The sequence below is a fragment of the Miscanthus floridulus genome, chromosome 1 (assembly GCF_019320115.1).
Source record: "Miscanthus floridulus cultivar M001 chromosome 1, ASM1932011v1, whole genome shotgun sequence".
NCBI classification, from domain to species: domain Eukaryota; kingdom Viridiplantae; phylum Streptophyta; class Magnoliopsida; order Poales; family Poaceae; genus Miscanthus; species Miscanthus floridulus.
The window spans coordinates 114,113,562-114,127,210 of NC_089580.1; the positions used below are offsets into that span (position 1 = coordinate 114,113,562).

The 13,649-nt window shown below is 43.2% G+C and overlaps 1 protein-coding gene across 1 annotated transcript; it reads right to left on the reverse strand.

The window, feature by feature from the left end:
• Window positions 1-407: 407 nt before the first annotated feature.
• LOC136461669 (calmodulin-binding receptor-like cytoplasmic kinase 3) lies at window positions 408-2,274 on the reverse strand. The gene is made up of 3 exons (XM_066460964.1): window positions 2,217-2,274; window positions 1,392-1,690; window positions 408-1,044 (listed from the first exon to the last, which is right to left on the reverse strand). The coding sequence occupies exons 1-3, from the start codon at window positions 2,272-2,274 to the stop codon at window positions 859-861; spliced, it is 543 nt and encodes a 180-aa protein (XP_066317061.1). The 3' UTR covers window positions 408-858.
• Window positions 2,275-13,649: the final 11,375 nt, after the last annotated feature.

Sequence of the window (13,649 nt, forward strand, 5' to 3'; positions counted from 1 at the left end):
ACCAGAAACTAATTAGACCTTGCGATGGTTTTAACATTAGTTTCGAATTTGGGTTTTGGCTGCATCTAAATTTAGCATGTTTGTTGAATATGTTGGACTGGTTTCTTAGGTCGATTTTCCAATTATACAGTTCATGGACAGTCCAAAGAAGCATTTACAGCTTGTTTGGTTCCCGGAACGAGTCCATCCGGAATTATCCGATCCAGAAACCGAACCTCATTATTCTGTTTGGTTTGCATCAGTAGTTGGCTCCGTCCGTCACCACGTAGTGCTCCTGCATGTAGATTCTGTGGAGTGAGTTCATTCCACAGAAAATGACCGGACCGACCTGTTCTGCATGAGTTGATGCTGCATGAACCAAAGCGGCAAACCAAACACGCTATTAATGTCTTGCAAGATGACACAAGTGAGGAATAATAAATTTTAGTTTCCTTTATCACTAGTTATATCCAGAAGAAATTAGTAGTCAAAGGTTTCCTTCATGGAGTGTCTAACTGTTTTAAAAGCCTCACCCAATAATGCAGCTGTTTCCTAAAGTACAAGAGCCATACACCGAAGCTACACTGTACTTCTCGAGGATACAGATTACTGAACAGCTTATGCTGATTAACAGTAATGGCTACACAGGGAAACCATCAATCGCAGGACATTGTTCCGCACATCTCTTAAACATAGAGCCATATACAACATACAACAACATTTTTGCAACCCTCTACAAAATTTCAGTTGTTCACAATCACAAATTTGCATTATTTTTATGTGGCCATCTTTGGTCTTCACAAGGAACTGACCCATATTCTCCCAAGCAAAAACGGCAACCAGGATCGGATGGTTTAAGGATTCAGAGAGTCAATTCGGCTATATCCTTTGTATTTTTGTATAACCCCTTCTTATCTTCCACAGCCTCTCCACAACTTCGCGGGTAGGAGCGACACACTGGTACGCCAGATCGAAGATTTTGTTCAGTATATCCTCGTTCACTTTTTCAGTTAACATTGGATCCAGTATGTCCCTAACATTGCCTGTCTGGTACTTATTGAAGGCCTGTATCAACGATAGACTGAACCTCAGACATCTTAAGTCTAGGACGTATACAACAACAGGAATGAAAAAGTACAAGCATGGGAAGGTGGGTAAAAATTTAACCCAAAGAAACATTAAATAAGAGCTCATCTTCTTCACTTAATTAGTAGTAATTAGTTTGCAATCTGTCTCCGGCTTCTAACTGGCACACTGATCTACTTCCCTTGGAAAAATCACTATAGAGGAACTAAAGGGACATTATATCATGTACCTTATAACAATGCTAATGACAGTCTGACAAAAAGACATCGGAAAAAAAAACATCAATCCTCGAATTGGTATGCAAGAGTAGGGTAGAGAATACATACCCATGTCACTGTAATCCTTTCTGTTGGACCCCTCCTTGCCTCAATAGGACGACGGCCTGAAAGGATTTCTAGGAGCAAAATACCATAAGAGAACACATCGCTCTTGATCGTAAGATGGTTTGTCCTCAGATACTCTGAATCTACATAGCCTGCTGTTCCTCTCACATCAGTCCGAAGCTGTGACTGGCCTGACTCAGTAGGACCAGTTCTTGCAAATCCAAAGTCAGCCACTTTGGCCATGAAGCCTTCTGTCAGTAGAATGTTTGATGACTTCACATCCCAGTGTATTATGGGCTTCTCTAAAGGCAAAAGAGCAATAGCATCAAACTATGAATTGAGAAAAAAATGCATGCATGTTTTTTTTTGTAGGAATGACAAAATAAACTTTTCTTGTTATCTGGGTGCATACCACCTCATCACTAAAAAGCTGAAGAACATAAATGTGTTACAGAAACTTATTTTTCACTGAAGAGAGTTACACTGTTACATATCCATGGGGTTATTTCACATGTGGAACTGCATCAAGACAAAAAAATTGTTTGGTTAAATAGAGATCTGGTCCAAGTTCTTATGGCCTACTTGGATTGGGTGGTTTGCTCTACAGATTTCAGATTTAGTTCCATTTTGGACTGAACCATAAGGAACTGGACCTCTATTGCCCCATCCTAACAAGCCTTAGTTGCTAAAGGAATTCTTTTCATCTTCAAAAAAATGCCCTAAGCATACTGGTTCACTTACTTACTGCAGTTTTGAGCAGCACAAGTGCATGATTTGGATTTAAAAAGACTACATTGCCTTATGCTTAACTAAGTACGTGAAGTGTACCTGCATAGAGATGCAGGTAAGTCAATCCATGGGCAACATCTATAACAATTTCAAGCATACAATGCATACAATGCATACAAATGTATACAATGCATCCTGGATTTGACACTCTACCTCAATCTTGATTCCCCAAAATACAATGCATACAAATGTGCGCAAATGCAGATGAGTAATTGTATGTATATAGAAAGGAAAGAGTACAAGATAAGGTCACCGTCCAATTGTCCAAATAAGTCTCAACACAAATAGAACATTCATAGGTAGCTCACCGAAACTGGCACCATGCGGGCAAAAGCTAGACCATTGTAGCTAGGAAAGTTGCTAGAATAGTTGCCTGGACAAAAATAAGTTACCTTCTTTGCCCTTTTAATAGCTACGACATGCCCATCTCGCAGCATCGCTCTGTAGACCTTTCCAAAGTAACCTTCGCCAATCATCAAGGTCGGCGCAAAGTTATGTGTCAGTTTAACGACATGTTCAAGACTGAGGTTTAAAGGCTCGTTTTTACTTGGTGGCTGAAAGCATCTAGGCCCCTAGTTAGGTTTCGGTGATTAATGACAATATGAAATTACTATGACTAATGTGTGTTTTGCAGAGACAATTAAGTTACGTCATGGTAATGGCAATTGATTGAGCAATCATGGTTGTCATGCCCCTACGATGGAAACAGTTTCAGTTTTCAAAGGATGGATGACAAGGTTAAGAATGGACTAGTTCTAAGTGTCATTTGTTGTTGATGAGACACTTAGAGTAGTTTCGGACTTTGTTTTTCCTTTGGCCGTACTATTAAGGGGGTATGAACTAGTAGCTTGACCTAGATGAGTCTAGTTGGTTAGGTGTGGTGCACACTTGTCAAATCTAGCACCAGGTAGCTCCTAAGTAGCCCTAAGATCAATTGGAGCAAACTTCATTCACATATGATTGCGAGTTGGAAATGAAAGGAGGGTCAAATGTTGACCAGACACTGGTTCCGGTCACACCGGACGCTGGCGCAGAGTCCGGTCAGTTTATTTGATCAAGGTAAAGTCGTCTGGTTGCGACTGGACACTGAGAGAAATGTGACCGAACGCTGGGTGCCAGAGTCCGGTCAACATCAGTAAGGTTCTAGAGAGCAGTTTTCGTGAACGGACGCGTCCGGTCAGTGCTAACCGGATGCTGGTCAGAGTTTGCTCACAACTTAACTGCTCGGTGGTAGGAAGAACTGATCGGAGCGTTCGGACAACTTGACCGGAGCGTCCGGTCACCTCGCAGTGGCACATAACGGTTCGTTTTGAATGAGGGTGTATAAATACTTCCTCTATTTATTTAAGGGAGTACTCTTGCCCATTTCAACAGCTAAGAAACACCCTTGAGAGTGTAAGGAGAGGAAGAGCCTAGTGAGGTGATTGATATTTGAGAATCTAAGATTAAGGCCACATTAGTGAAAAGAGAGTAGCAAGTGTGCATCCACCCTTCTCATTAGGCTTGTTGTGGTCAAGTTAGAGTTCTTACTTGTTACTCTTGGTGATCGCCATCACCTAGACGGCTTGGTGGTGATTGGGAGTTTGGTGATCATCCGGTGGAGCTCGTGGATGACCCAACTTAAATTGTAAGCGATTATGGTTGATTCACCGTGACGGAGTATCAAAGAATCAACCCGTAGAGAGCACTTGATCCTTGCACAGATCAAGAGGGAGCTACACCCTTGCGCGGGTGCTCCAACGAGGACTAGTGGGGAGTGGCGACTCTCCGACACCTCAGCAAAACATCGTCGCGTTCCTTCTCCTCTTTTTACCTTAAGCATTTACATTTGAGCAATTCAATTTTTGTCTTTACATTACTAGAATTGTCATGCTAGAGTAGGATTGGAACATAGGTTGCTAAACTTTTGTGCGGTAGAACAATAGGAACACTTTCTAGGCACAAGGGGTAAAGTGGGCTAACCGTAGGGTTTAATTATTGCAAAGAATTTTAGAATTAGCCCAATTCACCCCCCGCTCTTAGGCATCTTGATCCTTTCAATTAGTATCGAAGCCTCGTGCTCACGAAATTAGGCTTAACCGCCTAGAGAACGATGTCTCACGGGGATGATCCTCCTCCTATCTTTGAGGGAGATGATTTTCCTTATTGGAAAATCCGGATGGAGGCTTATTTAGAAGCCTTGTATGTTGGAATACTTAGAGCGTCTCACAAGGCTTTCCAAAACCTAGGGATGCCACACACCTTCAAGGCGATGAAGTCAATTATGAGAAATGGAATGCAAAGGCTAGAAACACCATATTTAGAGGCCTTTGCAAGGATGTATTTAATCGTGTGCGGAACCACAAGGACGTCCATGCACTATGGTCGGACATTTGTGCGATCCATGAGGGAATAAAGAGTGAGAATGAGGAACGCTATCATCTCATCATGAAAAAGCTTAATTCTTTTGAGATGCTTCCTAAAGAGAGTGCTAATGAAATGTACTCACGCTTAAATGTTCTTGTAGAGGAAGTCAATGGGCTTGGACTTACTCAAATGCAACCATCCAATGTTGTAAGAAAAATCTTGAGTTTTCTCCCCATTGACAAATATGGGCATATTGTGACTGTGCTTCATCAATGTGATCTTTCTACCGCTACACCAACTTAAATCTTAGGAAAGATCAATGCTCATGAGATGTACAAGCACATCACACCACAAGATGGCTCATCCTCTACCAAGAAGAAAGACAAAGACTTGGCATTCAAGTCTAGCCAAGAGAAGGGCAAAGCAAGAATTGAGTATGAGAGCTCAAGTGATGATGAAGTTGATGATGCAAGTCTTACTCTCATGGTGAGAAGAACCGCCAAGATGCTAAAGAAGCTCAACAAGAATGGCGTCAAGTTTGATGTCAAGAAAAAGTTCTTCACTAGCACTAGAAGGAAGCCAATCTCCGAGATGGATTGCTATAATTGTGGAGAACTTGGTCATCTAGCACATCAATGCACCAAGCCCAAGAAAGACAAGTACAAGAATAAGTACAAGGGCAAGAAAGATGACTCAAGTGATGAAGATAATGATGAAAATAAGAAAAACAAGCCATACAAGAAGAAGGATGGCAAGAAGGACTTCCACAAGAAGAAGAAAAATGGGAAGGCATACATCGTCGGTGATTGGCTCACGGATATTGATTCATCAAGTTACTCATCCGATGATGATAGTGAGAATAAGAAGGTGGCCGCTATTATGATTGACTCTTCATCATCTTCACCGACACCACTGCCATCATCCTCTACACACCTATGCCTTATGGCCAAAGGTGAACAAAAGGTATCAAATGATGATGATAGTAGTGGTGATGATCATGCTAACAATGATGATAGTGATAGTGATAGTGATGATGATAAATTTGAATCACCTTCATATGATGATCTTGTCAAATTGCTAAACCAATACACTAAGATCATTAGAAAGACTAGAGCTAAGAATAAAAAGCTAGAAGCTAAGAATGATTCTCTTTTAGCTAAATGTGACATAAAGGAAAAGGCTAGTGTTGAGCTTAGAGAAGCAAATGATGCTATGTCATCTAAACTCAAGGAGCTCAAATCTTTTAAGAAAGAGCTTAAAGATAAACATGATAAACTTGAGGGGACACATAATGAGCTCATCACTAGCTACAAAATGCTAAAAGATGAATATACAAATCTTGTTATCTCTCATGAGTATTTGTCCAATGAGCCACATGATGCTACTAATGATGTTGTTAAGATTGATATAACTACATCAAATGATGATTTGATTATTGAGAGCATTGAGCAAGGTTCTAGTAGCAAAGGCAAGCAAGTGGTTGAGTCTGATAACTATGATGAATATGTCAAGATCAAGAATGAGAATGAGATGCTAAAGAAAGATCTTGAAAAGCTATCAACCACCAACACCATCATGATAGAGAACCTTGACCATGATAGTGATCTAGCTCTTGAGAATGAGAAGCTTAAAGAAGAAAACAAGAGGCTCAAGAAGGAGAAAAATCATGATGAGCTAAAAGAAGAGAACAAGAAGCTCAAGCTAGAAAAAGAGCTACTCATGAACACCGTCATGAAGATGGATAGAAGTGAAATTGGATATTTGGCAAATCAAGAGAAGAAGGCTAAAGCTCAACAACAACAACAACAACAACACAAGCCAAAGCCAAAGAGGTGTTTTGAGTGTGGATAAGAAGGTCACTTTGCTCATGAATGTCAAACTCCACCACCACAACCCTTGCCCAAGCATGCTAGACCTTTTGCTTTCAATGCTCATTACATGCTTAGAAAGGACACTAATGGAAAAATAAAAGTCATGTTCTTAGGACCTGCCAACAAGAATAGGCCTAAGAAAATTTAGGTTACAAAGTCTCTTGTAGAGAAAGTCAAGGGCCCTCAACAAGTTTGGGTCCCTAAACAAGCTTGATCTCTTATGTGTAGGTGAACTACAAGACCGATGGAAGTCATTGGGTAATTAATAGTAGTTGCACACAACATATGACTGGTGATCCTCGTATGTTCACCTCACTAAATGAAGAAGTAGATGGACAAGAAAGAATTACATTTAGAGATAATTCAAAGGGCAAAGTCAAGGGATTGGGCAAAGTGGCAATATCAAATGATCACTCTATTTCAAATGTGCTATATGTTGCTTCTTGGAGTTTCAACTTGCTATCCGTTGGACAATTGTGCGATCTTGGCTTCCAATGCCTATTTACCAAGAAGGAAGTGGTTGTATCTAAGAAAGATGATGATCAAGTGATATTCAAGGGATTTAGATACAGCAACCTATATCTAGTTGATTTCACCTCCGAAGATGCTAACTTGAAGACATGTCTATTCACCAAAACAACACTTGGGTGGCTATGGCATAGAAGACTTGCTCATGTTGGGATGAGCTCACTCAAGAAGCTTATGAAGAATGAATTGGTGAGAGGGTTGAAGGATGTGAAATTTGAGAAGGACAAGCTTGGTAGTGCATGTCAAGCCGGCAAACAAGTTACAAACACTCATCCTACAAAAGCTTTCATGTCAACCACAAGAGTACTAGAGCTCCTTCATATGGACTTATTTGGACCAACAACTTAGAAGAGTTTGGGAGGAAATCTTTATTGTCTTATGATTGTTGATGACTACTCTAGATATACATGGGTGTTCTTCCTTCATGATAAAACCGAGGTTGCATCATGCTTCAAGAAGTTTGCCAAGATGGCACAAAATGAGTTTGAAGTAAAGCTCAAGAAGATTAGGAGTGATAATGGAAAAGAGTTTGACAACACAAACATTAAAGCCTATTGTGATGAAGTTGGAATCAAGCATGAGGTCTCCGCTACATACACTCCTCAACAAAATGGTGTAGTAGAGAGAAAGAACCAAACACTCATTACACTTGCAAGAACAATGCTTGATGAGTACAACACACCCGAAGCTCTATGGGCGGAAGCTATCAACACCATATGTTATGCATCCTACCGCCTATTCCTTCAAAAGTTTCTTGACAAGATACCTTATGAGTTGCTCAATGGGAAGAAGTCGGATGTCTCATTCTTATAGGTGTTTGGTTGCAAATGCTACATCTACAAGAAGCGGCAATACTTAGGGAAGTTTCAAAGATATTGTGATATTGGCTTTCTTGTTGGTTACTCACCAAAGTCCAAAGCATATAGAGTATTTAATCATGCCACCGGCTTGGTTGAAGACATATGATGTGGAATTTGATGAATCTAACAGCTCCCAATGAGCACATGAGAATCTTGATGATGTAGGTGATGAACCATTAAGGGAGGCCATGAAAAACATTCTGGTTGGAGACATCAAGCCTAAAGATGGTGAAGATGATGTACAAGTGATTGATCCACCTTCTTCATCAAATGTGCCACAAGATGGTGGTAAAGATGAGAGAGTAGAAAATGAAGATACTCATGTCTCTCATGATCAAATGGTGGCACAAGCTCAAGATGTTGATGCTCCACAACCTTCTCCTCAAGTGGTTGACAGAAGAAACACACCTCTACTACAAGTTCATCCACAAGATCTCATCATAGGGAGTCCATCAAAGGGTGTAATGATTCGATCTCAAAAATTTGCTTCATTTATTGAACATCACTCTTTTGTCTCTTGTGTTGAACCTAAAAGTGTACAAGAAGCTCTTCAAGATTCGGATTGGATAAATGCCATGCATGAAGAGTTGAACAACTTCACTCATAATGAAGTTTGGACTCTTGAAGAGCGACCACAAGGTGCAAGAGTTATTGGAACAAAGTGGGTGTTCCGCAACAAGCAAGATGATTAAGGCGTTGTTGTGAGGAACAAGGCAAGACTAGTTGCAAAGGGGTTCTCTCAAGTTGAAGGGTTGGATTTTGGAGAGACCTTTGCACTGGTTGTAAGACTTGAAGCCATCCGTATCCTCCTTGCATATGCATCGCATCATGAAATGAAATTATATCAAATGGATATTAAAAGTGCATTTTTAAATGGCTTCATAAATGAACTAGTCTACGTTGATCAACCTTCTAGGTTTGAAGACCCTAGATATCCTAATCATGTTTATAGGTTGAATAAGGCGCTATATGGGCTTAAGCAAGCCCCAAGAGCATGGTATGAACGCCTTCGGGATTTCCTCATTAAGAAGGGCTTCACCATTGGGAAGGTCGACACCATACTATTCACCAAGAAGCTTGATGGAGAGATCTTCATTTGTCAAGTATATGTTGATGATATCATATTTGGATCATCAAATGAAGAGTCTTGTGAAGAGTTTGGTGAATTGATGTCGAAGGAGTTCGAGATATCAATGATTGGTGAGCTTACATTCTTTCTTGGTTTTCAAGTTAAGCAAATGAGAGAAGGGATTTTCATCTCTCAAGAGAAATATACTAATGATCTTCTCAAGAGGTTCAAAATGGATGAATGTAAGCCAATCAAGACACCAATGCCAACTAATGGACATCTCGACCTAGATGAGGGAGGTAACACGGTTGATCAAACTCTCTACTGCTCTATGATGGGTACCTTGTTATATTTGACCGCATCTAGGGCCGACATCATGTTTAGTGTGTGTATGTGTGCTAGATTTCAAGCTAATCCTAAGGATACTCATTTGGTTACCATTAAAAGAATCCTTAGGTATCTTAAGCACACACCAAGCATTGGCCTTTGGTATCCCAAAGGAGCTAGTTTTCAATTAGTTGGCTATTTCAATTTGGATTATGTCGGTTGCAAAGTTGATAGAAAAAGCACATCCAGAGGGTGCCATTTGCTTGGTAGATCACTTGTGTCTTGGTCCTCCAAGAAGCAAAATAGTGTGGCTTTGTCCACCGCCGAAGCGGAATACATTGCCGTGGGTGCTTGTTGTGCACAAATACTTTACATGAAGCAAACTTTACTAGACTATGATGTAGTTCTAGAAAAAGTACATCTTTTGTGTGACAATGAGAGTGCGGTAAAGCCTGCTAATAATCCGGTTCAACATTCTTGCACCAAGCACATAGATATCCACCATCACTTTCTTAGAGATCATGTTGCTATGAATGATATATCATTAGAAGGTGTAAGGACCGAGGATCAATTGGCGGATATCTTCACTAAACCGCTAGATGAGGCAACATTTTGTCGGTTGAGAAATGAGCTCAACGTGCTTGATTTTAGTAACATCACTAGAAAATGAGCGTGTGTTGTCCCTTGCATTGCATTGTAATATATAACATGTTTACATTTTGGAAATCCATTTAGGGCTTGTCTAACATGATTAAGATAACCGTCGAAAAGCGTGTGAAGAAGCTTAACCTTGGATCAAACTTGACAAGCAACTAGAATTACTTTAAAGTATTGCATTGCATATGCATGGATGTTGTTTTATCGTTTCTCTTCAATCACCCATTTATTGCCTATTTTCTTAAAAAGAATTATAGCCTACGGCAAAATATTTTGAAAAATTTTAGGGTGTGGGAAAGGTCACTCACATCAGTCCCAATTGGTGTTTATTTGGATCTTATTGAAGTTGGGACTTGATTGGAAACAGGCAGCTCGAAGGAACATTGAAGATCTGCTGAAAAAGAGTGATCGGACGCTGCACTGGACTTTGATGTCTAGCATCTGGTCAGTTCACAGGAGGTGAACCATTGCTGCGAAGGAGTGACCAGACGCTAAAACAATTCTTTTCCTGTGTCCGGTCAGATGGTGTTCCTGCGTTCGGTCAAGCAAAGAAAAAGATCTAAGGATCGACTGGACTGTGCTACCTCCAGTCAGTGATGATCGGACGCGTCCAGTTGTGATTTGGGAGGTTTTGGACCTCTCTGTTGTCGATCAGACTACGGGTGGTGGCGTTCGGTCGTTGCCACCGAAGCGTCCGGTCCATAGAAGTCGTGCAGTTCCTAAACTCTTCTCGGTTTCCTTTTCAATCACAGGTGGGCCACCATATAACCGCAGTGCCATGTCGTGCTTGACCTAATCCCATGCCGACTTCACTGTTCCTCACTGCATCCACGCTACGCCACCATGCCCACACTTGCACTGCCACACCAGCGCTCGCGTCGTCGCAGCTCACGCCGCTATGCTCCCTGACCGCGCCACCTGCTTCGCGCCACCTGCCCATGGCATGCCGCCGTGCCCATGCCGTGCAACCTCATCGAGCCACGCGCCGTCGCCCTAGTGCTGCCGTACTTCACAATAGTCTGCACTTCAAAGCCCTAGCTCCACCGTGCCCACTTCTCAGCATTGCGCGCCCTTGCCTAGCACCGACATTACCGGCACCAACATCGCAGCGCCTACATTGCAATTGCTCGGCCACCGCATCACAACCCTAACCCTAGATGTCTAATCGCTGACCCAGTGGTTCTCTGTGATCCGTTCCCTACTCTTCGGTTCGCCGGTTCCTCAGGTAGCAAGCCATCGCCTCTAATTTTGCATCTATTGCTTGCTTCTTAGGGTTTCATATCTCTCGATGTATATTGAAATTATTCATATATCCAATCTATTCCATCATGTAGCGAGTTGGTGTGTTTGAGATCACTTTGGCAGTTGTCAGTCAACTCGGGGCCAAGCCCACGAGTATGGATTGAGGCCAAGCCTCGTAAGTATCAGTGACAGTTGGTTCTTGTCCGTGATTGTAGTTTGTTTCAGCTTTAGCAATGGCACGTGTCAAGAATGCCAGAGGTGGTCCCGGTGATGAGGATCCGAGGCCTTCGCCTCGCTTGCCTATTGAGGTGAATGGCAAGGCAACAAAGAAGATCATGTCAAAGAAATGAAAGTATGCAGATGCTGATATAGCGAGAGCAGCAGCAGTGGCAGCCGCCGTAGAGCATGTAGAGAGAGGAGGAGCTCAGAGTGGTGTTGTCATTGCAGATCAGCTTTCACTAGCACAGAGAGCAGCCATTGAGCAGGTTGAGCGTCGTCATAGTAGTCTAGCTAGGACTGCCATGCTTGGAGGACGGCGTGTAGCTATACAGGAGAGTCAGCCTTAGGAGGAGCCATAGTAGTAGACACAGCCAGCAGAGTAGTCAGAGGGCACCCAGCAGACAGAGTAGACCGAGGAGATAGAGCAGGCACCTCAGCCATAGTTATGCTGCTTTGGTCGTACTCGTACCTAGGTGACACCGAGGCCAAAGACATAGAGGAGGGGTTCTCATCCGCCTCCTAGACCACAGGGTCCACCTCTAGTGACTCATCTGGATTTGAGGGCCACCACGGCCAAGCAGGTGCAGCAGCTCAGGTTTGTGCAGTTCAAGGACTGGTTCTCACCGAGGAGGGATGAGCGTGCTTCAGAGGGTTTCTGTACACCACTACAGGAGGATTTCTATAATGCATATCTTAACAGTGGGGTTGCATTCAGATCACAGAGGGTTTGTTCCATTGAGGCATTGTAGCAGTAGCTGGAGAGTAGATCCACCCTCATCTCTCTTACTTGCCAGGGTTGATAGACTTACTTGGATGGACAGGCATATATGTTCCATCTTGGGTCCATGAGTTCTGTGCTTCACTTTATATTGACAAGGGCCACAGGTTCATACACTTTGCATTCAGAGGCCGTGACTACAGGCTGATGAGCTTCAGGGTTTGAGAGATTCTCAGGCTTTAGGAGTCACCCATCTGGCTACATGAGGTTTGCTATGGACATACTGAGCCTCCTAGACGCCCTCACAGCGGTCTTGTGCCTCCTACAGACTTGGTCTGACCCTGCTTCATAGAGCCATTCGGTGAGGGGTCGAGCAGGACACCTAGAGATCTTACTCCTATAGCTAGACTGCTTGATGCTATCATGAGGAGGACCCTGCTACCGAGGATGGGTTATCGCAAGGGCTTGACTCGCATTCAGTTATGGCTACTGAGCTCTTTGATACATCAGATAGTGTTTGATATTTGGGATGCTATTCTATCAGAGACGGAGGACACTCTTGCAGAGGGGTTTAGAGGTCACATGCAGCTGCCCTATGCTCACTAGATCACTTTTCTGATTCACAGGGCAGTCACAGTGAGGCCTCCTGAGATGTTGGCAGAGTATTCTGGTGCTACTACAGAGTTCCTAGCATATAACATGACATAGATGCTTTGCCATAGTGCAGTGAGGACACCTAGTTAGCCGCGTCATTGTCTAGAGGTGCCAGAGACCGTAGCCCAGTAGGATGAGATTATCAGGGGCGTTGCAGCGATAGAGAAGGAGCAGGTAGATGCTCAGTAGGAGGGTATGGTCGAGAGCGACCCCAGTGATAGTTTAGATGATGACTATCAGGCTATTCCACGGATGCCTCCTCGAGCACATGACAGTGAGTCCAGTGGCTCTAGCTCAGCTCCACCACAGCCACCATAGATAGACCCTGCTCTACTTGCTATTCTTAAGCGCATGAGGCAGGATTAGGCTCGCCAGGCCTAGGAGACGACAGCTGCTCTAGCATAGGTTCAGGCTAGATAGGATGAGTTCCAGCGATAGCAGTAGGCCATCCAGCAGCAGTAGCTCCTGATTCAGCAGCAGTTACTTGGGTTCATGCAGCATGTTGTTACTGCTATTGGGGCTCCACCGCCATAGCTTACACCCCAGATCGGCCAGCCTATTACCACTTTAGTGACACCATGTGTATAGCCCAGTGGGCTTTAGAGTCAGGGATCACCAGCTTCATAGTTTGCTTCACCTATAGAGCAAGTGTCCCAGTGGTTTGCTTCACCAGTGATAGCCCAGGGTCCTCAGTTCACACCTCTTAATACGGGCTTCACTCCGCCTCAGAGCTCCTCAGTGCTCACCCTAGTCTCCAGGAGCCTTGGTGCTACCTTCAGCGAGTAGACAGGACAGCCCACACCGCCAGGACAGCCCACACCGCTAGATCTTTATGTCCCTGGTCCTTCCACAGTTGCTCCTATTACTAGGACTACAGAGATGCTCCCTTCTTCAGTTGCATCATAAGAGCCAGCACCAATAGTGATACCTCCAGCGCCATAGGCAGTCCCAGAGCAGACCCAGACCGCTTTAGCTTCACTT

Bases quoted from the DNA above. Each gene is read 5' to 3' on its own strand.
- LOC136461669 (XM_066460964.1), bottom strand. From the start codon at position 2,274: ATGCTTGAAATTGTTATAGATGTTGCCCATGGATTGACTTACCTGCAT. The intron at 1,691-2,216 runs GTACACTTCACG...TTTTGCCTTTAG, and splicing joins TTACCTGCATCTCTATGCAG to AGAAGCCCATAATACACTGG. The intron at 1,045-1,391 runs GTATGTATTCTC...TCGTTGATACAG, and splicing joins AAAGGATTACAGTGACATGG to GCCTTCAATAAGTACCAGAC.